This window comes from Schistocerca americana, chromosome 1 (assembly GCF_021461395.2).
Source record: "Schistocerca americana isolate TAMUIC-IGC-003095 chromosome 1, iqSchAmer2.1, whole genome shotgun sequence".
NCBI classification, from domain to species: Eukaryota; Metazoa; Arthropoda; class Insecta; order Orthoptera; family Acrididae; genus Schistocerca; species Schistocerca americana.
Window position 1 is genome coordinate 769,677,495 of NC_060119.1, and position 25,640 is coordinate 769,703,134.

General features: G+C 39.0%; 1 protein-coding gene across 2 annotated transcripts in view; it reads right to left on the reverse strand.

Annotated features, from left to right (window-relative positions):
• LOC124612096 (transcription initiation factor TFIID subunit 4) overlaps positions 1 to 25,640 on the reverse strand; it is a 196,314-nt gene that overhangs the window by 139,273 nt on the left and 31,401 nt on the right. For both annotated transcript variants that reach the window (XM_047140301.1, XM_047140300.1), the window contains exon 3: positions 7,545 to 7,634. In XM_047140301.1, the coding sequence (XP_046996257.1) occupies positions 7,545 to 7,634 (90 nt within the window). The remainder of the gene's footprint in view (positions 1 to 7,544; positions 7,635 to 25,640) is intronic.

Genomic DNA, 25,640 nt, shown 5'->3' on the forward strand with positions numbered 1-25,640 from the left:
GTTACCATCTCACGTGATATTTAAAAGGAAAACTATTCTGAAAATATCAGTGAAAAGCATATTAGTGAGGGCAAATCTGAAAGGATGGACAGACAATGAGGTCATGATTGACTGGGTGATGCATGTTTCACAATGTTGTCCTGGTGCGTCACTGAATTTACATAACATGTTGGTCCTGGACAACTTCCGCGGACGTACAACTATGGAAGCGTGAGAAATTACAAAAAGGGAAAACTGACTTGGTCATTATCCCTGGAGGCCTAACATCCATCCTACAACCACTAGATGTGTGTCCATATTGGCCATTCAAAGCTACACTTAAACAGTGATATATGCAATAGGTGGCTGATGAAAACCACAAGTTCACTTCGAGTGGAAAAATCAAATGGCCAGATTTGTCCCAGATTTGTGAGTTGGTGGAAATTGCATGGGACTCCATTCCTCAACTACTGGTGGAAAAATCCCTCAAAGAACGTGGTATCACAAATTCACTGGCTGGAACAGAGGACGACACTCTATGGGAAGACGGTGACAACAACAATTATTCTCCCGCAAGTGATAATGATGATGATGATGATGATGATGATGAAAGTGATGATGAATAGAGAGGTAAGGGAGCAAAGGTATTGACTAAAATATTTTATTACACATACTGTATTAACACTAAATTCTTAAAAATGGTAATTCACATTTTTTTCCCCTTCTATTGTAGGTAGGCCTAGAGTACCAGCTGGTGGTGATATATTCCCCAGCTGGCTGCCCGGCTAATGGGCCAGCCCGCAGGCACACCGGCCAGCCAGCTGCACGCGCTGAATCGGTTGTGATTTAATGATTTATCAACCTGTACAACAGCAAGTGAAGATTATGATGTGTTTCTTCAAACTAATTGTTATTATACATAATTCTGAACATAATCATTACATTAGAACATTTTTTTTAAAATAAAACAAACTGAAAAAAAAAAAATCCCTCCTTCAAAATTGGGGTGCATGGATTATTAGAGGGCGTGGATTATTTGAGTGTATACAGAATTTACTGAATGATAGTGTACATCCAATTAATACAACAGCACACTATGCTAATGGATGTAGGCCACACTCGCAATGGAGCCCACAGTCGTCAAAGCATCCTGTTACCCAAGAAATTCTTGTCATTATAGATGAGGAACACATTAATTTTAGAGTGATATGAAATTACGTGAAATAAATGTTACAAGTTCTGTGGAAATCAACAAAAATCAACCTTCATAACCATGTTTTATGAGAAAAACAGCACTCACGAAGATGAAGTCTTGGGTAACTGTCTCTCTAGAAAAGTTTCATAATGTTCAATGAAGCTGGGAAATTAACTGAAAAGTATTATGATAAGGCAAATTCCAGTATGGGGAAAAAAAAATCAGTGTATATGCCACTCATCAATTGTCTGTATTGCTTACTCTAATTTTTGTTTCCAGAGAGAAAACAACAATAGCTTCTTAATTTTACACTATTGGCTGCACATGGTTTCAGAAGATAGTTTGAGATTTTCTCTTATTCCAATAATTCTAATACAGCTTCCACTTCTTATTATAGGATATTTACTTATTATCCAAAATTATCCAAACTGCATGTTTGCTAGTTTTTATATTTCTTTGGGAGGATCTGTAAAAGTAGCTCCTACGTGTCTGCATTTCATTTGTGAAGTACATTATTTTTCACCAAAACTGCACAAATCTAAGAAGTGTTTCAGCATGATAGTACAAAATCCTGAATTGAAAAGAAATTACTACAAAAGACAATCTCCTTACTGTTCTCCTCTGAGAGCTTCACATACATCATCTTGTTCAAATATGTAGGATTATCAGCATGGGAAGAAAGGAAAGTCCAAGTGTAATAGTATTCTGCAAACAATTTGCTGCTGATACCAACTGACACATTTTGTACCGTTCAGTAGTTCTCAGATGTCTTTGACAATAATTTAATACATTCAGTCGTATGTATCAAGCCGTTTCCTAAGTGACTTAACAAAATGGTGCACCAACTTCACCATACACAGCAAAGGTCTTAAATTCTGACTGACTTTCATGTTTCACAATTACTTTGAGTGTGGCTTTCATTTCTGAGAACTCTCACTACATGTATGTTCAGCATCACAGCTCACGATGCTGCTTACCACTTATTTTTTTTCAGAAGCTCGATTACAAGAAAATTTAAACTTCTCACTTGCCATATAAATTAACAACAATTTACGGCACAACCTCAATGTAACCAAACAAAAATATAAATTGGGAAGGGGAGGGTGGAAAGGGAAGACAATAACACCAACTGTTTCAAATAAATTCCAAGTCACGGTGCAGCTAGGCATTTTTCTCATTTGCAATTACTGCTGCAGGTAAAAGTAATACAGTATGTCAACAACAATAAGGGAATTGTGTTCACAATATTCAGATTAGAAACCAGAAACTTAAATAAATGAGACACGAATCCACACCACTGGCCATACTCAGAAACGTATTTTGAAGTTCTAGCAAAGCCAAGGCTGCTTCATAAAATGACAAGTTTTAATGCCCAATAGCTAAGCCTTCTTAGTTATAAGTTGGCTTCCCTCCACGCAATATTACCCGTAGTTGTAAGACTCTTTAGTCCACAAAAAGACTATAGCAAAACTGCATTTTACTATTTTATTCTGAACAAACATACTTACTAAGTTAATGTTTCAGCCATCAGTTGCAACACAGTAGACACTCATTATTAAACATATTTCATCACCAATAACAAAAAGATTTTCCTATTTCCATTTTTCCGTATCTCAACCACATCAGCCAAAAACAAAACATTTTCAGAGAGGATCATTATTTTTGTTATCTTGCAATCAATATTATCATACTGTCATAAAGCTGAATAAGAATCATAGTTCATATAAAAAATTTTACAAATATCTATAAAAGGAGGAGCTACTGCATGAAACTACAAATCTATAAAAAGGACACAAAAACAGCTTGGTGCTAGGTAACAAACCAATATATACACAATCAAAAGTTGATGGAAACACCTATTTTTGGCACGTGGAAAGGAGGGGGCCACTAATTTCTCTCAATTTGCCCTACCATATTTAGCTTGACCTAAAATCATAGATGACCTTCCTCATATTCAGCAAATGAAGCAGCCACAGTTCTGCTACATTCTGTCCATGTCTGTCTGCTGCTCCTTGTAGTCAAAGTTCTAGAATAAGCATCATAACAGGCAAAACTGATGATGTAAACCAAAATATAAAAAAAAATGAAGGAAGTAAGATTACAATTTATACCCTGTCAACAACGAGGTGAATAGGGACAGAGCCCATGCTTGGATTACGAAAGAATGCTGAAGGAAATCAGCCATGCCCTTTTCAAAGGAACCCACTTGGATTTGCCTGGAGCCATTTAGGGAAATCACGGAAAACCTAAATCTGGAAGGTCTGATAGGGATTTGTACCATCATCATCCAAGATGCAAGACCAGTGTATCATTAATGTGCAACCTCCCTCAGTTATAGAAACTGAAGTCTGGAAAAGTTGAGTAGCTGGAGGAATGAAAAAGGAATACTAAGTGAGTTATGCATAGTGCCCCAGAAAGGGGAAAGTAAAAGAGAGCAAACTCTCCCCAACAACAGGAACTAATCAAGTTGGAACAGAGGAGTAAATAGAATTTATGAGAATTACCGTAAAAAGTGGTTTCAATTACAGTGTACAGTCAGTCTGGTGTTTACAATTTCAATTTCTGAAAACTGACTATTTTCACTGTCTCAAAAGCATTGAATGCTATCTCATTAAATCACTGAAAGTGAGAAAATCCTGTATCGGAGGTTTTGCAAAAGGGTTGGGCATTCTGTAAGAGGCTCAAAGAAATTAATTTTGGTACTAACTCACCCTTTACCTGCTAATACTGTTTTTCCATACTGTTTTAAGGTATAAAGTGAACACATATCTTTCAAATGTTTTTTAAGTCAATGCCTAATTTTTATAACATCTGTGTACTGAATGATGAAGTCTCAAAGTAAGAAGTATTCAATGAATTGAATGTATATACTGCCTACTACCCTTGAAAAAAAGTCAATAAACATATCAAAATCATCAACACAGTCACTCAGTGAAAACATCCATACAGAAACAGAGGCTAACCAAGATGAGTTCAATATTCTGAATTTGGTCAATCGAAGCTGTTTCACTGCTGAATACAATAATACGGTTCCTCCACATAACCATCATATGAATATCAAAATGATGTATCTTATCCCAGAATAAAAAATTATGAAAACTGCTTAACAAAAGTAAGGGAACTGGACAGCATGAGATAAATGCATAATTTTATATAGATTATGCAAAGGAAGCCACTCCTCAAGCAGTAGCAGTTAATGTTAGCTTGATGGAGCAACAAGACATTCCATGGAATTCAAAAACAACAATATTGTGAAATTCAGCTTCCGCTGTTTGTCCATGAGATCCAGATGCCAATAGATAGGAGAACCTACGATAACACAGTGTTTCTTGACTTGTGGAAAGCATCCACATTGCTGTCAATTGAACAAAATATGAGCATATGGAATCCTGGACCAGCTTTGATGGCTGCATTCAAGATTTGCTAACAGACAGACCTCAAAATTTTAATTCTTAATGAGGTGAAATTTTTAAGCATAAAAGTGACTCCAGGCGTTCCCCCAGTGTGTTTTATAATGCTGTTACTTTTAGCGGTGTATATAAATTATGTGGTGCACAGTATCAAAACTGCCAGTGTGCTTTTTGTGGGTGATGTTGTTGTATAAATGTAAGTTACAATGCCAGAAAATTGTAGTCAAACGTAGGAAGATACGCAATGAGTGACCACTGGTGCTCAGACTGACAACTGACCCTAAACATACAGAAACTAAAAGGCAAAAAGTCCCACTGCTGTTTAATCAATCAATTGGCAACCAATCACTGGAAACAGTAAGACATTGGCAGACACTACAAAAGAGCTGTGGATATGGAGAGCTAAAGTGGAATGACCACATAAAACAGCCAGTCAGAAAAGCAGATACCAGACTGAGATTTGTTGAAAGAAACCAGAGAAAACTTACTTCAGCTACAGAAAGAAGTTTACAAAACCCCCATTCAATTGATGTTCATATATTATTCACTGGTCTGGTGCCCTTGCTTACAAGGTAGTATTAATGGAGGAGAGAAAGGAGAAACCATATGGTGAACCTCATTGAATTCCTGTAGCAAGCTTTTAGTGTTGTTGGGCATCACAGAGATCCATTGTTAAAGCTCTGGAAGTGGGCATTCCAAGGACAGCCATGTAACATATTAACCCTTTCGCTGCTGTGGGCACTTACACACTCTGCTATGCTGTTCTCCAGGTGTTGTGGACTTGTGTACCCATGCCGCTTGGATTTTACTTCAGTGCTATGGACATCTGAATGCATTCTGAGCTGTTGACCTCTCATGCAGTAGATGAGCTACTTCCATTGAATAAAAACATTTCGAGTATTTATCATACAACATATGTGCTTCATCGTGTGCTATCATTTGCGGAAAACTTCATTTCAAGACCTTGATCGTTTATGAGATATGATGACTGGTTAGGACCACAATTCACGATGCACAAAGACGTGAATATATCAGCCAGAATTCCGTCTCTCAACATAGGCACCATCATTTGGCGAGTAGTACAGCCATGACAAAAGCAGCCACAGCACAGAATGCAAAGATCTCGTCTGCAGCATTACAAGGGTTACTTACTTTCTCCCACATGCATTTTGCAAAATGACAATAAAGATAAAATCAAAGAAACTTAAGCTTTTACAGAACCTTACCAACTGCTGCTCTTCCCACACACCACTCACAAATGGAGCAAGAAAGGGGGTGCCCAACGTAGCCCCCCCCCCCCCCCCACACACACACACGACATAAAAATATTAGTGGATCAAAGAAACAAATAAGAAATTTATTTTATGAAAATTGACTATGAATCTCAGGTAAACAAATTTCTTACATTCTTGATGGTAAATTGATCCAATTGTTTGCATTCATTGCCATACAGCTGCAGCAAAATGTACAGCAGCGATTATTCTGGCATAGAATGATTTCCTGATGAGAAGTAGATCATATTTAATTCCGCTGCTTTCACAGTGTGTTTACTGAAGAGATCTTATGCACAGTTTTGTTCTTTGTTCCTACAGTTAGCTGAATAAATTTCAGTGCTTCACTATTATAAATTCTGAATGCAAGAACAACATAAAGCAGCACTGACTTGTAGTCTCAAAAATCCAGTATCAAATATAAATATCTCAGGAAAATTTTCGAATAAGAACTCCATCTGTTCCACCAGAAAACCAAGACATAAAATCAACGAACATAGGATTATTTGATTGCAAGATTCTAAATTGCTAAAGAAATGGTTGCAAAAAAATTGACCCAACCTATGATTCTAAAGCAAGATACATCTTAGTGTACAAACAGTAACTGTACTGTAGTGCCCTGATCCTAACAACACTCATCTTTGACCCCGAATTTATTCATTCACAAACAGAGATAGAGACTTGCCCAAAAAAGGAAATCTGTTCTTCAAGATTGCATTACTCCCAACCTCAAGCAAAACTGTGCTGATGCTGATGACATACAATCTATTCTTTTTCTCATATGATTTTCAATTTAATTTAAATGCACTGGATAAATGAGAACAATATGGAGGAATCCTTCAAATTTCATATTCCCGAAACTACCTCACTTTTTCTTCAGAATTTCTGAAAGAGATAATCTACTATAGCAAGAATACATTTTGGCGTACCTGAAATCATCCACACTGAGCTTGAGTGCTCCACTATTCTCATGGCAACCTTCCATCAAGTGATGTCAATTTCAAATGGAGATTATGGTAGATTGTTGATGTTTCAATAAACAACTATGAATATTTTATATTGTGTTTTCAGCAGGGAATTACTATTATCATTATATTGCATTACATATGCCATTATATATTAAATTTCTAAATAATTTGGAAAGATTTTCACTATCTTTTAATTCATGTTTACACTAGCTTTGAAACCTATGAAGAACATTTTGAACCAGACTGAAAATATGTGCTCAGGCTCTAGGATCATGATGCGCACTCACAACTGAAGAGCATTTTTTTTTTTTTTTACTACTGTAGCAAAGAAATCACATAGTAATAGAGTCACTAAAAAAAATTACATTTTGTTAAAAATTATACAGAAAATGTGTTTTTTCTGCACAAAGTGCTGTTATTTCTACTAGTTATTCATAAGCTTATTTTTTAGTTTACATGTCATTCTTAGTATTACTTAAACTGAAGACCACTGGAATCACACTGGGTTTTCAATCACATTGGGCTTTCTACAACTCCACAAGCTGAACAGAATGATATGTGACAAAATAAAAAAATAAAACAATTATCCTTACATGAAATATCTGACAATGTAATTGGAACAAAGCCTTCCCACACCCACGCACAGTCAACAACCAAATATTTTTCCCTCCCATTTAAATACTTATGATGTGCATATTGGTGAACGATGTATGTTATTTACCTGTACAGTTGCTGTCTGAGTTGTTAAAGCTGGAGGAGGTGTTGCTTGAATAGCAGCTGCTGTTGTTGTCGCAACAGCTACTGTTCCATGCTGAAATTTGAAAAGATAATTGGTGAATTTAGAAAAAAAAGAAACATTTATTCCACAACAATTGAGTATATTTGTTCAGATGAACCATGTTAATTGTTCACTTACTTAACATGCAACATGAAAATCCTATACAAAAACAATTAATATGGAAATTAGCATTGGGTGAAACCAACAAAAATGAGTAACCCTAACAAAATTTGTATTTCTGTACAGTGTACTACAATCCTAAATTGATTTTTTTCTCAATTATTTCAGCTGAGATAGCTAACAAAGATGGTTTACATGACTCTAAGCACTATGGGACTTATCACCTGAGGTTACCAGTCCCCTAGACTTAGAAATACTTAAACCTACAACAAAGATACTTGAGGTAATTAAATGTAAATACAAATCAGTACTTTTATTATAACAATGACTTTGGTTATAGACTGAGAGTGTTTCCCAATGCTGTTATCAGCTGTCATTCTAAACTACTTAAAGAAGGTAAAAGTTCCAAAAAAACTATTACCAAAAGTCATGCTCATTTATCTTCAGTCACCGATTAACATCCAAGGGCTCAAAATTTACAATTATGAGACATATGTCTAAATTGCACTTAAACTGCTAAAAAACTAGAACACAAAAATATGAACAACAAATCATCTACACATATTACTAAATTATTAAAGCCCACTGCCAGGGTCAGGACAGATGGGTACAACTCATAAAAATACAACAGAGATTCTTGATCTCTGGAAGAAAGGAAAAATTGTTCTCACGAAACCCTGTTGGATTAATTTAGAGAACTGGCGTACAAGGAAGACTGTGCACATGTACGAGTCACCATAATAAGATAATGTCTCTCACAACATACGCATGGTACAGTGCACGAAACTGCTAACATTGATATGAACTTCACCACACACTACAGAGCGCTTGCACAGTTTACATGTAGATGAACATATACTAGACTTGTTGGCTACTGCTGTATCCTAGGGATTACGCCCTCCCACAGTATAGCCAGGTCTGCCATGTTGCTTACTCGGCAGACATGGAACAGCATAACAAAATGTTCACTGTCAAGCTTGCAGAAGGCATCACTCCGACAGGCAGCACCAAAATCACTAAACTATTTCCTTAAATGGGACAAGTAACCTTCTACTCAGCTGGTATTTACGAGGCCACATTGCTCCACGTCAGCCGATTCAATTATGACTCCCGTCAGGTGTTGAGCAGTTACCTCCGATTATGCACGAGCCACCTAGCAATGATTGTCGTGTAATCTTAAAGCAACCTTGCAGATTTCTGCTCTGATACACCAGTATTTACAGACTGGATTATGCCCAGCATGCTGGCTAGCCTGAATTGGACACTGAATCAGGAACTTGTAATTTATCCAGTTTGGACTTTGCTTCTGCTTTTAAGTGATCTTCAGTGAACTCGTGCTTTTCACTCAAGTCTCCTCACGCAACTCAAACTGTATATATTGTACCAATATAATGGAAGGAAACATTCCACGTGGGAAAAATTATATATAAAAACAAAGATGAGGTGACTTACCGAACAAAAGCGCTGGCAGGTCGATAGACACACAAACAAACACAAACATACACACAAAATTCAAGCTTTCGCAACAAACTGTTGCCTCATCAGGAAAGAGGGAAGGAGAGGGGAAGACGAAAGGAAGTGGGTTTTAAGGGAGAGGGTAAGGAGTCATTACAATCCCGGGAGCAGAAAGACTTACCTTAGGGGGAAAAAAGGACAGGTATACACTCGCACACATGCACATATCCATCCACACATACAGACACAAGCAGACATATTTAAAGTCTTTAAATATGTCTGCTTGTGTCTGTATGTGTGGATGGATATGTGCATGTGTGCGAGTGTATACCTGTCCTTTTTTCCCCCTAAGGTAAGTCTTTCTGCTCCCGGGATTGGAATGACTCCTTACCCTCTCCCTTAAAACCCACTTCCTTTCGTCTTCCCCTCTCCTTCCCTCTTTCCTGATGAGGCAACAGTTTGTTGCGAAAGCTTGAATTTTGTGTGTATGTTTGTGTTTGTTTGTGTGTCTATCGACCTGCCAGCACTTTTGTTCGGTAAGTCACCTCATCTTTGTTTTTATGTATATATTGTACCATAAATAAAAGTCGTAACTTTTATTAATGCTGCATTTGTTGTTATACAGGCAACTTGGAGAAACTGACGTTTATTTGGCATACAATATACCACTCTGTGGCTTTCATCATAATAGCAACCAACTGACCTGATCCCTCTGAAAATATGTAAATAGAGACTGGAAACAGTGATGACAATGCAGTTGTAGCAACAATGGAAACAAAGGTAAAATTGACTAGAAAGGCAAGCAGAAATGTCTACATGTTCAGTAAAATAAATAAGGAGGGATTGTCTCAGCTAGCAGCTACACTCATTTGATTCACACAAACAAGTAAAGAAATTGTTGCTGAAATTCAAGTGAATAATTGATCAAGCTCTAAAAAAAACATGTACATATCTTACATCCACGAATCAGCATGGTTTTAGAAAGCTTCACTTGTGTGCAACTCAGCTTGCCCTTTTCGCATGTGATGTATTGTGAACTACGGATGAAGGGCAACAGGCAGATTCAATATTTCTGGATTTCCAGAAAGTACTTGACATGGTACTGCATTGCAGGCTGTTAACGAAGGTAAGAGCATATGGAGTAGGTTCACAGATATGTAAGTGGTTCGAAGACTTCTTAAGTAATATAAGCAAGTATTTTGTGCTCAATGGCGAGTGTTCGTCAGACTAGGGAATCATCAGGAGTGCCACAGGGAAGTGTGATACGGCCACTGTTGTTCTTTATATACATAAATGATTAGGTGAACGGGATGAGCAGCAAACTGCTGTTTGATGATGATGATGCTGTGGTGTACAGTAAGGTGCCGAAGTTGAAGACAAAATTTGTGGTTGGTGTGGCATATGGCAGATAGCTCTAAATTTGGGAAAATGTAAATTAATGTGGATGAGTAGAAAAAACAAACCTGTAATGTTTGGATACAGCATTAGTAGTGCACTGCTTGACGCACTCACGTTGTTTAATTATTTGGGTGTAAAGTTGCAAAACGATACGTAACGGAATGAGCATGTGAGGACTCTGGTAGAGAAGGCGAGCAGTCGACTTCAGTTTATTGGAAAAATTTTAGGAAAGTATAGTTTACCTGTAAAGTAGACCACATATAGGATGCTGGGGCAACCTATTCCTGAGTACTGCCCAAGTGTTTGAGACCTGTACCAGGTTGGGTTGAAGGAGAGGAAAGCTGCTAGATTTGTAACCGGTTATTTTGAACAACATGTAAGTGTTACGGAGATGCTTCGGGAATTCAAATGGAAATCCCTGGAGGGAAGGTGATTTTCTTTTCAAGGAACACTATTGAAAAAATTTTTAAAGAAGCTGACTGCCGAATGACACAACTGCTGCCAACATATACCACGCATAAGCGCCAAGAAGATAAGATACAAGAAATTTGGGCTCGGGTGGTGGTGGGAGGGGGGGGGGGGGCATCACAGGCAGGAGCTGAAGAAGGGGGTCACTTCTCCGGCTAAGGAGGGAAAGCAGCACCCAGAGGGGAGGTTGTGGGAACTGAAGGGGAAGGGGAGGGAGAGGGTGATGGGGCTGGGTAAGGACACCGTATGGAGTGTCTCATTTTTTTGGCAAGCCTCAGCATAAGACAGGCTATCAAGAAACTTGTACTCTTGGATCTTCTTATCTCTCTTGTAAACTGGGCAATCTGGTGAGTAATGGGAGTGCCTGTCATGACAACTGACACACAAAGGGGGCGGAACACTCCCGCATGGAGTGGATGTCCACAGTCACCACACAGATGGACCACCATACAATGGGAAGCCATATACCCAAAATGCAAGCACCAAAAGCACCTCTTGGATGGTACGGCATACGGCTTCACATCACGTCTGTAGCACATAACCTTGACCTTCTCTGGGGGGGGGAGGGGGGTTTATGCCCCTCAAAAGCCGGAACAAAGGTGCAAGTGTCAGTGTGGTTGTCTTTGCTACCCTTCTGCACATGTCAAACAAAATGAAAGCTGTGTCACTCCATATCACCCTAGACTTCCTCATCAATTTCCAGAATGAGGTCCCTGTGAAAAAAATCACTCCCAAGACCATATTCAGGGATTTGTGATAGGTAATAGGCACTGTGACATTGCCAAGATGATCACAAGCATGAAGAGCTGCATACTGGATTGGAGAAGCTGTGATCAGCAGGAATCCCAACCGCATCTTACAGAGAGGCTCAACTCCCCAAACTTGCCCTTAATATTCTCCCCAAAAAACAATGGCTTTGTGGCAGTGAATGTGTGTGAGGTACTGGGGAAAGTGTTTCATTCCAAGACGGTGTACCTGGCCCTCCTCCCATGGTGTAGCCATGGAAGGAAAGGCTACCAGGTCATATAAAGCAGCATTCAATGATCCTTCAACATTTTAAGAGAAGGCCATTTGAGAACGGCCAGGTTTTTGCAGCTTGATATTCTTCATGAAAACCACACTCCCCCCATGGGTGCCACCAAGCCACAAGGGCCACTTGGCACAGCAACCTTTGCCAGGAGTTCCAATGCTCCAAGAAGACAAGCAACCACTCATCTGCATATATGGGGAGGGAAAAGCTCAGGTATCAATAGTGTGATCCCTGTGTTACCAGGGGACTCAGCAAGATGGGTACATAACAGACACCCCCCTCCCCTCCCCCACATGGACTGGTCACATGTGCTAGTGGAGGGGGGCTACGGTAGGGAAGGAAGAGCGGAAGGAAGGGGGGGAGGGGGGGGGGGGAGAGGAATCCCAAGCCATACACTCTAGGCAGGGATTTCTTCCCCAAATGGTGCACACTAAAAAAATAGAATTTAGAAGTTAAATCCTCAAGCGGGGACCTGCATGCCAAAACGCAGGAGGAACAAAATTGCAAGCAGTACAGGGAACCAGGTGGACATAAATCAAAACACTGAGAGAGGGGAAGGAGGGGACAGTGCAGAAGGGGCAAGGATAAGGAGGAAGGGGCACGATCAAGGAAATGCAGCCATGGAAGAAACAATGGGCTGCAATAGATCTGGGCCCCATGTGCGCCACACACAAACTCAGGAATGAACCATGAGCCAATGGGGGAGGGGGGGTTAGCACGTTTGGTTGACAGTTGTCAACTACATGGCTGTATTCATAACAAGTAAAATGTCAAAATGCACAAGACAAGAACCAACAAAAGATATCAATGTTGTTCTGCAATGGCTTGAGGAGGAAGAAGAGGTATGTTCTGATGAAAGTGAACAAGAAACTGATCAAGTGATTGCAAGTGACCACAATACTGAATCGGTACACGAGGCATAATCTGTATCACTTCAGGGGAGGAAGGGGGGGGGGGGGGGTGGGGGGTTTACCTTCATAGCCTCGGATGTTATTGAATTTAGCATATGTTAAAATTCAGGAGTAAGTAAGAAAAATGTATTTTTTTGTTTTCTCCAAAAAATTCCTGTTCCAAAATACAGGCCTCCAAAGATGACAATGCGAACACCATTCTGAAGATGCGAATTACGCAAAAATTTCTAAAATGCTGTATCTCTGTAACAGTTCTAGATATGTTGTTATAGTTTTATTTATTTGAAAGATAATTGCTATATGATTACAATGGTATCCTCCGCTTGGACATATCTGGCAAAGTTCTTTTACTGTCGCCTTTTGAATTTTTTTTTTATAATTGACAGAAAAAATTTGTTTTTCAAAAATTCCAATCCAGAAAAGTTAGATTTTTTTTTCTGTTAATTAGTACATGTAGTAGTATATTGTCTATAAAGAAAAGCTTCCACTATTAAGTTGGACACGTTTTATTTTTAAAAAATCATTTTTTTTAACTTTCAAGGGTAATGTATGTCTTCACTGAAGTTGTTTCTTTCTAATTTCTTTGTTACAATGTTTATTTCTGTTGTCTTTGTTGCAGTTATTTCTTTTCTCTTTCATTGTTGCACATATTTCTTACACTTTGATGTAGCGTCTTGTCAGTTTCTTTGCCGTGGTTATTCATTGCAGATTTCTGTATTGTAGTTCTTCAGTGCTAATTTGTTTACTGAAGAGGATTCTAAGAAACCTGAGAGCACACAGTGAGTTCTGTGTTTTCATGAGGAATCTGCCAGTTGACACAGTTGCAGTGTGTTTTGTGAAAAGGACTGTTTGAAATGTCTTCCGACTGGGGCCACAGGGAAGTGAAGTATGCTGACTATTTGCATATCCATAAAAAGAGTGATATGTACGACAAACAAAAAAACAGACTTTGTTCAGGTTGGGAATAAATGTTCTCATTTGAAGACTCTATTTCAAAGTGAAGATGTTTCCTTTGACGACTTTTTGTGTTCTAAATGTTTAGACAGAACAGCAACAACGATAGTATCTCAACTAGGTGAAGCCTCCCATGCTGCAGATGATGCAGATTTTGCATCAATAGAGGAAGAATTAAATACCCCGAGTCAGTCAACTGCAGAGGTAGGTGTTAGCCCTTTTAAGAAACCACGATCAGTGAAGTCGAGTCATAAGCTCTATGCATCAAGAAATCACAGAGAAATTACTAAAGCTATGGATGAAAACACTACAGCAAAACTAACCACACTCTTGAAAGTAGAAATTCCATCTTCAGAAGAAAATGAACCAAAGCCCTCTTGCACCTCTTGCCAGGAATTTTTCACAAATATCAATTCAGCTGTTGAATATTGTGCATCCTACAGTGAAAATGTGCAAGTTTTAACTATTATTCCAGAGACATTTTCAAAGAAAACAGTTTTGAACCACATTCCATCAGTATCAAAGTACATGGCAGACAAATCAAGAAATGGGATGTCTGTAAAAGGAGTCTTTGGAAGACCAGATCCCTATTATGGTCATCCTGTAGAAGCAGATGAAGTTCAAATAGTGCAGTCATTTTATCTGGAAGATAAATGGGACTGTTCTCGCCAGAGAACCACCAAAAAAGACACTATAACTGTAACAATTGAAGGTCAAAAAGTTGTGAAAGTGAAGAGGTACATAACTCGCAGCATTAAAGAAACTTTTACAATTTATAAGAGCAACTATACAACTTCACATATTGGAACATCAAAATTTTATGCACTACGACCTAAGTGGGTAGTTCCACAGCCCCTAGAGATGTCTGTTTGTGTGTACTGCACGAATTTTGAACTTCGTGTGGTAACTTCGAAGAACTTACTGGAGCATTTGACACCTTGGTTGGGCGTGTGAAGTCATTAGTAATATGTGATGTAAAGTGAAAGACTTGTTTGTTTCAAGAATGTGGTGATTACCCTGGAAAGGAAGGACTGTCTTTACAAACACTTGGTCTGAAAGATGTAGCAGATAACGCTGCAGAAATTACATATGCGACATGGGAGGAAAATAAACTAATTAAGAAAACTGTTGCCTTTGACAGTTTCATTGATGAACTTGTAAATGGTCAGTGAAAACAGTAACGCACCAGCATCTGAAGAAATTGCAACAACACATTGCAGAAGTGAAAGGATGCGTACAGGCTGAAGAACTATGTTTAGTGCTTCACTGTGGTTTTGCTGAGAACCGGTCTGTAATCCTCCCACAAAAAGTACAAGGATATCTTTAGAGTAATGACCAGGTTTCAATTTTAAAGGAGTGACATATTTTCAAAACAAGACCAAAAGGGTTGCAGTTATAAGTGATGACACAGGACATGACTCAGCACATGCTTTGCTAGCAATGCGCAAAATTCTTCAACTGCAAACGGGGCAGAGATGATCATCATCATTTCTGAGGGTGCTCCTAGTCATTTTAAAAATTGTTACCAGCTGTTTGAAGTGAGTAAATCACTTGTGCCAACTAACTGGGTACACATTGCTACTGGCCATGGGAAGGGGCCTTGTGATGGTGTAGGATGCCTGCTGAAGCAACATGCTATAAGACATAATATTCCCAGACCAAATACAGCTGTGATTCAGAATGCTGAGGATTTTACGAGAGTCGTGAAATTTTACACAACCACGGACCTCATTCTTTCATCCAAAGAGGAAATCGAAGAATTCCGTGAGCAGAAAAAAGAAGAATGGTCCAAACAAACTACTCCTGTGAAAGGAATTCAGAAGACACATTTTTGTACTCAAAGTGATGGGCAAACTCATATTTCACACACTTTAAAAAGCAAGAAAGAAGAAATTTCGTTCATTCGGCCAACACCTCAGAAACAGCAGGATAATCTTCAGATTCACAACCTGAGAAGGGGGATGTTTGTGGTGGTGGTGGTGGTGGTGGTGGTGGTGTTGTGTGTGTGTGTGTGTGTGTGTGTGTGTGTGTGTGTGTGTGTGTGTGTGGCTGTGACTGGTGGATTGCAAAGATTATAGACAACAGTTAGCAATTAAATGAAATTGTAATGAACTTTATGCTACCACATGGACCAGCTCCTGGATATAGGTTTCCAGCTGAAGGACAGCAACAACAACATCGGTGCTCACAATGTTTTGAAGATTGTAAGTGCTCCAGTTCCTATTGGTTCAACAGGAAGGCATCAGTTCATATCAAAGGAAGATACTGAAGCAGTGGAACACATTTTTAGTCCATTGACTGGCTAATTTCAGTACAAAACAGAGCACATAGAAGTTGTATAAACTGAAACCTTGAAGTCTTCTGACCTTTCACATACATTTTGGAACCATTTAATATGCTTGAAAAATGATTCTCTTACTCATCTTTCAAAACTAAAATTATGTTAAATAAGACTAGGTTTTGATTTTTTATGAGCCTGTTGCATGATAATGTGATAATAAGGTTTTATGTATGGCAAAAATTTTGATTGTTTATAAAACCTGTTCAACCTAAAAGTGGAAGCTCTTCTTTTCAGGGAATGTAGAACTACATGGTACTAATAAAAAAAATCACATTTAATGGATTGGCATTTTTGAAATTTTTTTTCCCATAAATTATTTTTAAAAAGTTCAGACAACTATAGTAAAATAACTTTGACAGGTAAGTCCAAATGGAGGATTTCTTTGTAATCATAAAGCAATTATCTTTCAAATAAATAAAAAAAAACAACAAAATATCTAGAGCTGTTCAGAGATACAGCGTTATAAAACTTTTTCCAAAATTCCAATCTTCAAAATGGTATGCGCAGTGTCATCTTTGGAGGGCAGTATCCCTGAGCAGAAATTTTTTTGGAGAAAATAAAAAAAATGTGTGTTTCTTACTTAGTCCTTCATTTTCACACATGCTAAATTCAATAACATCCAAGACTATGAAAGCAAGATTTTTTCCTAGCCTGCCTGAATTGATATGGACTATGCCATGAAGTGTGTGATGTGGAAAATAGATATAGTTTGTCTGAATTGAATAATACTAGTGCATCCACTTCATATGAATTTTATTGTGACAATGATCGATAAACAACATGGAACACAAAAATTCCTGGAAAAAATTTGCACAGTCCAGCAAAAAACATAATTATTCATCTTCTTGGAAGCAAAGGTAGGGCTTGCTGGGTCAAGACTTCAAAAGAAACATTTAATTCTTAACATGACAATGAAATAATGCAACTTACTGTTTCCTGCACTAATGCATGCATTGAAAACATTTGTTTACGATTTGCCAGAGAAAGAGGCAAAAGATTGACAGATAGCACAGACATAAGATCTTTTATCATCATCCTTTATGTGACTGGTATGATGTTTTTCGAGAAAGAATACGAAGCAGCACTGGCACAACTCTAAAGGCAGTGGATTAAAATAACTTGCTCTTGTTGATGCTAAGACTGGCTACACAATTAATTTAGAAACTGTATGTCAGACAACAGCCTGAAGGAAAGTTTCATGCCACCAATGCTGCTAGTTAAAAAGGTTATGTTAGAAGTTACTGGAACCTAATACTGGAACAAATTGGAATGTACGGGTGATAACTGATTCAGCAGCTGAAAGTGGTTCAAACACTGTTAGAAGAAACAAAACTCATGTACGTAGTACAATGAGAAAAACAAAGAGAGATTTGAAAAGAAATGTTCTCAAATAACAACACAGACATATACTTGTCAGTGTTTGCTTTCATTAACAAATGCATTCTGTGTCATATTGCCCAAAGAAAAATAAAATTGTGCTAGCTATACCAACCATGATGATGAAATTGAGGAAGGTACTAGTGACCAGCACTTTATAATTGTACAAAAACTGGAGTTAATCTGATGGATCAGTTGTGTCAAAAAATGATGTTGCTATATAGGACCACAAGGAGAAGGGCCACAGTAGTGGTGTTTGATCTCTTAAATGTAAGCACATTTTAAAGGTCAACAACAGTTAATCCCAATTGTTGCGAAGCAGTTTTATGGAGTATGTTGCCTGGGAAACTTCAGATACCACACCAATGCTCTAGTGCCTAAGTTCCACTTGAAAGAAGGAGGAGGGACAAATGTTACTTGGTGTTGAGGAGGAGAGAAAAGTCAATCTTGATAAGCCATCAGGCTCCAGATGATGTTGTCATTCCTCCGAAAGAGGAAAAGACAAAACTACACAGAAGTGGTGCTTGAAAAGCAAAGAGCAAAAGAGATGGATGTGTGGAGAATTTCTCAAAGAAATTTGTGTAATATACTTTGAATCGGTCTAGTGGTCCTGGAGGGGGGGGGGGGGGGGAGGGGGGGGATGTTATGTTTTAAGATTTCGTCAAATAAATGAAAGAGCCATAATTTACAATGATTTTCCTCTTACCACATACATCTTAATAAGTGGGTAAGATCTGTCACCAAGGTACCTAATTGTGCAACAAAACTTATGTGCCTAACATGATTAAAATAAACAAATAATTAAAAATACTTCCGTATTATAGCAGTGAATTATTTTCAAATCTCTATGGCTTAATTTAACCCAACCCAACCCAATCAACTCCACCCATTTTTATCCATCCAGTATGTAATGTACTGTGTCCCCAATCTCGAGCTCCTAACATTATTTTTCATCCAGAATTTTTTTTCTTCACCTCCAGAAGTTTTTTACTCAGCTATTTTCCCCTTCTTCACCCCTATTAAACTGTCTCCCTTCTTTCCATCATTATTCCCCCCTCTACAATGCCCTATCCATTCTGGTCCAACATTTTGCCTTCCATTAATTTATCACATAGCATTAGAAATCACATTTCAGTCCTTGTCCACTCGCAGTTCAGAGCCACAGAGGAGTAACTCTGTTCTATTGCTTTCAGAAAGTTTAAAGAAGAAACTAATGTGAATTTGAAGCAAATAAAAATTTCACTTAGAGAGAGAATTATAGTAGGGCAGTTCTGGTATAAAGTAAGTACTTCAGGAGTAAAGGTGATCACCTATTGAAAAGCAAAAGTTTAGAGTTGTCAACAAGCGCACACAATTTTTTATTCCTTTTCGTGTGTGCCTGTTGATGACTCAGCACTTCTTCTTGGTAGTCTCCTTTACTCCTAAAGTATATATACATTCCACGTGGTTCTTTTCGGCTTTTCTCTATTAGTTTCATGTATAAGCTCATTTACCATGGCTCATTATCACTAAAAGATTATGACCTCTTCAGCCAAGTCTTCACTTCATGTTTCTAACAAATTAGATAGAATACTGTCATAGTAAAAGAATCAGGTATTGAATGTGTGTGTTAAGTGATTCTGAAATGAGAGAAATATTATCTTGCACATCACCTTTTTGTAAGATAAGCATCATACGTTCCACCACGCTCTGTCTTTAAGAGAACATTCTATTCTTGACAGGTTGGTATTTTTATATTGCAACATATACACTCTCATCATAACCAGCTCTCTTTTAGTAATTCAGTGGCAAGATCATAACCACATCAGTTACATCAGCAGTAATGAGCTGCAACACTTTCAAATTTTTGGAGCATTTCTCTACACAATGAGATTCGTTGTGCTATGCACTACTCTGCCAAGGAGTTTTCCAAATTTCCATATATAATATGGTATGGTAGATCAACGTTAACTGCATACACAGAGAGGCCAAATAACTCTTCTATCACGTGGCGTGATACACACTGCATCTCTCAAAATTCGAATTTTCATACTGCAATAATATTCACATCAGCTACTGATTAGGATGGTCAACTTTATAGAGAAACATTAGCAATAAAGTTAACTCTGAAAAGCCTATGCTAGGGACACACAGAATCTATTCCAAACCTTTGACAGATTTCCTCGAAGCAAGACTCACAGTTCCCTATCAATGGAAACTGTAGAATGTAACTGCTTCTCACTTCATGATTTCTACAGTGACATATCTAGATTCTACTCATTAACAGCTTAGCTAAGTTAATGGAAGGTTTTCAAAGCTGAGCTCTCAGGCTGTTATTGTCGAGTATCTATAGTATTAACATGAAAACCTTGTAAAAGAACTTTTTATTAAACAAAAAATAAGCACTACAATGACTAAAAATTTACATACACACAACCACCACAGAGTAACAGAAAAAACAAGGAGTAAACTGAAAAATTTGCTTATTAAACAACAGAAGCTCCAGTTGGAATACCAACAATGTAAGGAAGAGAATAGGCTGCTACTCATTGTAAAGATGACACGCTGAGTTGCAGACAGGCACCATATAGCTTTTGGCCAAAGCCTTCTTCAGAGAAGGAAACACACATACACACATTCATTCTCACAAGCAAGTACCCCTCATGCACATGACTGCCATCTCCAGCAGCTCAGACCAGATACAACTGTCATGTTGAATGAAATCAGAGGAGGGCGCAGAGAGAGAAGAACGCTATCTGGCAGAGTGTGCACGGACTAGATGGAGGCACAACAACACCGTCACCAGGTGCACCATTGGGAAGCTATGTGGCAGGAAGGTGGAGGGGAGTGGGTGAAGGAGAGCAGAAAAGGAGAGGAGCAGGGAAGGGGAATGACAGGTGGTGCATTGGCGGTGGACGCAGTATCTACAGTGACAAGAACTCCCTTGCCCAGAACCATATTTACTTGATAATAAGATGAGGTTTTTTTCCAAAATTCATCACTCAAAAACCTACGGGGGTTATCTTATACTGATCTGCTTAATAGTTGGTTTGTTTGTCTGTCTTTGGAACGAAATACATGACTGACTTCGTGTAACAGGTATCTGACAGTTTGTTGGTAGGTTTGTGGAGGTACGTGGCATTGGATGTCTTGTAATTTGCGTAAATACAGAGCCGCTGATTTGCGTACAGTGTGATGGCATCCGACAGCAACCCAGACGGGTTCCAAAGTTTTTAGATCAGGAGAATTTGATCACCAAGACATAAATGTGAGTTCACTATAATGCTCCTCAAACCACAGTAGCATTGTTCTGGCTCAGAAACATCAACAATTAAACTGCTCGAAGACCATATCGCTGTCAGGGAAGACATCAAGCATGAAAGAATGTAGGTGATTCGCAACTGTCACCATGTCTTTGATTACTACCAGTGGTCCCATGCAAGTGCAGAAGAATATCTCCCATAGCATAATACTGCTCCCACCAGCCTGTGTCCTCGGTGTGCCGCACGTTTCGAGCAGCCATTCACCTAGACAACGAAGTTTGTGGACACAACCATTGACCTAGCGTAGCAAAACTGTGATTCACTTGAAGAGCTGCTACGTTTCTACTGATTGAACATCGAATTCCGATGTCCTGTGCTCACTGCAATCTTGATCTACAATGTCATTGGGTCAACATGTGAACATATAGGGGTGGTGTGCTGTGGAGCTCCATGTTCAACAATGTACGATGAACAGTGTGGTCCGAAACACTTTTGCGTGCACCAGCACGTGCTCTTTTGTCAGAGATGCCACAGATCACTATCTGTCCTACTTTACAGAGCATACAAACCTCTGAACCCCATATTCTGTGATTGGTTTCACTATCCTTCTACCTCTTTCCGTAGATGCTCATGACAGAAGCACATGAACATTCCATCAGCTTTGCCGTTTTTGAGATACTCGTTCACAGGCTCTGCATAATAATAGTCTGTCCTTTGCCAAAGTCCTTTTTTTATCATTGTATTTGCTCATTTGCAGTCCTCATCTTCGCTCGGGTGAACCCCCCTCTGTGTCTGCTCCACTTACATACTTTTGTCACCGTACAATGTGCCCATAATGCATCCACACAACATCCAACTATGCGGTGGGCAGTGGTCGTAATGTTTTGGCTTATCAGTGTATAGTCGCATATTAAACTATTGCTGCTGGGGTCAATATTTTTACATAGTTCAATAGATCAATATAGGGATTGTCTTACATTTCCAGATGAGGCCTGGGCTATTGAGGTGACATGCAGATTTATTTTGAAGAATCTGGAAGCATAGACAGTGCAAACGATACTCGCACTTTAACAGGTTCGAGATTTCCTGACACACCGAAGTGCTACATACAGTATCGACCTTGCTCAAATATGCGACATTTGTCTCGTGCGGCTCTAGTGTAAGGGATATGCAAGAAACTACGAACTAGCCACCACAACAATGTATTGCTCTGCTTAACATTTGACAAGTTTGTGAAATACAGGAGGATATACAATTTACTGATATCAAGCTACAAACTTATTTTATTTGAACAGGTTTGCCATAAAAGTTCTCATACAAGTAATGATACCATGTACGAACATTTATGGTGCTTTTTAAGTAAAGTTAACAGTGAAAGGCGAACATGTTGTCCTTCAAATAACATTACTTGATAGTGAACACAAGTCAATTTCTTATCTGATTATGAGATACTGTAATGATTTACCTAATGGGTTGAAAATGAGAAATTCAGCTGCTGTTCACATATTAGAATACCAGGTAATAACATTACCACCTTTTAATCAGCTTTAGAACAGGATGGTGACATTCAGATGAGAAGTATTAAATATCCAACAAACAAAATAAATCATATTAAACTGACTGTAATTATTGTTGTGAGAATAAATCACAGTGGCACGACTCGTCTTGGAGATGGTACCAACAGCCATCACTAGATTGTGGGTGGAAGTTCGAGAATTTCACTGAATCGTGATTACACTCTTTTATTTATGTATTAGTTGGTGTTGTTACAATATGACCCTCACCCTAGAAGATTTTGCAGTCCATGTTGACAGCTGCTTAAGCACAGCACTATGGAATGGTTGGAGGGGGAACAGTGATACTGGATAGCTGGGAACTGGGACGAGTGAGGGAAGCGGAGGGTTGAGCAGGCTTCAAATTACACTGTGCTGCCAACCATGGGAACCTACACCACTTACTTTGGCTTTAGATGAACATCTACCAATTTGCCTGAATCCATCTGAATCAACTTTAAAATTGTGTGAATACATGGCAATGGTATATATTTCTGCAGGAGACAGTAAAAGTTTAGGTAGGAGCCAGTGGCATACTGACATATTTCCTGCAACAAAGGTGTCGATGCTAACCATGAGGTATGACGGGAATGAAAAGTGTATGTCAGCTGCTGGTTCCACACAGCCAATGAGAGAGCAGCAGGCATATGATATGCTTGAAAGTACAAAACACTGTACATTCTCACGTCAGTATAGAAGCAAAATCTTACACGTATTCAGCAAAAATCAGTGTCTTCTTGGGTTTCACCCTAAGCACAACCTCACATACCACAATCTATTCAGAAGAAACAGTGAAAATATTTGTGGCAATGAAGTTACACATTTTCACAACTGTGCTTTTAAATCGATGGCGATGTTAAAAACAGTGATACCACAGACAACATGCTTGGTAAGCAAAAAACGTAGTGAAGATAAAAATTAGTGTAAATGATTTCTTTTTGTTTATTTGATTTCTTCTTGTAGTAATTTCCAAGAATCAATGCCTATCAAACACATGGGCCCCTAGCAATATATATCGCTGCACACTGATTGATTTGTGCAAGCACACTGAGTAAGTGGACCAATGTTTTTTAATTAAATAATGAGAAAAGGTAGGGAGATCAATGTTTATTAATAACAGAGTTGCAAGTTTCATACATCTTTGAAATTACCCTTCTTGTGTTACCAAAATACAGACAATCAATAAATTTTTTAAGTTTAAAATAGGTATAAAGCTAACAATTTAGGCAGATACTCAACATCAATAAAACAATTCATAATTTTGATTTGTCAGACTGTGTTAAAAGTAAATTTTTATCAAGGAGCCTCTTAAAAAATGGGGGAACGTCTTATACTCAGCACCATCTTATACTCGGGTAAATATGGTACGCTGGAGGTCTCACCAAGGCCTTTACACACAGGCACTGTCCCCAAGACCTAGTTCACAAACAGATCTCCTGTGCCATTTTTCCCCACACACCTCCAATCCTCCCTGCACCCCCCCCCCCCCCCAAAGGACAAGCTAAAAAGGAGTACCCCCTCATCACCCAGTGCTATTCTGGACTGGAACAAATGAACCACATCCTTCGTCAGTGCTTTGATTATCTATTATCATGCCTTGAAATGAGGGGCAGCCTACTAAATATCCTTTCCATCCCTTCTAAAGTGGTGTTTCATTACCCACCCGACCTCCACAGCATCGTAGTCCACTCCTCTGCCATTACCAATCCTAACCCCTTGCCACATGGATCATATCCCAGGCACAATACCTGCCCGATCCACTCACCCAGCACTTCCTACTCCAGACCTGCCACAGGCTTGTCCTACCCCATCAGAGGCTGGGCCACCTGTGAAAGCAGCCATATCATATACCAGCTCTGCTGCAATCATTACACAGCTTTTTATATTGGTATTAATACCAACCAGCTGTGCACCAGGATGAACAGCCACTGATAAACTGCAGTCAAGAGCAAAGTAGACCATTCTGTGACACAACATGCAGCTGAACGTAACAGCCTCGATTTCCACGGCCACTTCACAACCCAGGCCCTGTATATCCTCCCCTCCGCCACCAGTTTTCTGAACTGCACAACACATTCTCTGCTCCTGAAATTATTCCAGCATCAATCTACAGTACCCCACAGTCTCCAACCAACAGTTTCCACCCCCTCTGTCCTGTCACCTCCTCCCTATACATATCCCCTCACCCTCGCCATGTTCTGCCATCTGCCAACACATCCACCCATCTTTTCCTTCTCCCCCCCCCCCACCCCCCATCCCCACCTCCCTGCTCCATAGCCTCCTGCCACTGCACGTGATGGCAGTCTTGTCATGCCTCCATACAGTACCTGCACACTGTGCCAGACAGCCTTCTTCTCTCTCTCTCCCATCTGTACCCTACTATCGCTAATGCTACCTTTCCTCACCACCTCCAGACTGCTGTTTTTGTTCAACATGACAGTAGCAGCCCCACCAAGCTGCCGGAAATGGTAATTGTGTGTGTGTGTGTGTGTGTGTGTGGTCTTCTTCTCTGAAGAAATCTTTGGCCAAAAGCTCAATGTGCAACAGTCTTTTTGCTGTGCCTGTCTGCAACTAAACGTATCATCTCTACAGTGAGTAGCAGTCTATATCATTATCTTATTAAATTTACATATTCCAAGATGTCCCCTTAAATTAACATCAACACACAATGTGAAGTTCAATGAAGCCACTCACTAACTTATTTAACAAGGCTACAGTTTCTCACACATGTATTATGGTTATCATTACATAGGAGGCTTGTGAAAGTATCCGCTAACATTTCTTCAGAAGGCAGGCATTCAATATTAACAATGCCTGACCCAATGTGTCTTCCTACAAAATGATATTTTATATCTGCTTCGATCTAGAATTTGTCACTAGGTTCTTTGCTTTGCTAACTGTATGGCTCTTTTTTATCACAATATACAAGTATTTTAAGTCATTTTCTGGCATCACTTAGATCTACCTCAGACGTAAGTTGTCTTAAAAACAGTATATCTTCAACAGTTGATGCCAAAGCCATACATCTAGTTCCATAAGCAGAATATGAAATAGTCGTTTGTTTTTCACTAGACCACAAAATTTGAAAATTTTGAATTTTTGTGTGTGAACCAGTTAGATAGTACCTGCCACTGATTTTATTTCCTCAGCCTCCATCGCCAAACACCATTATTTATTTATCCAGCATATA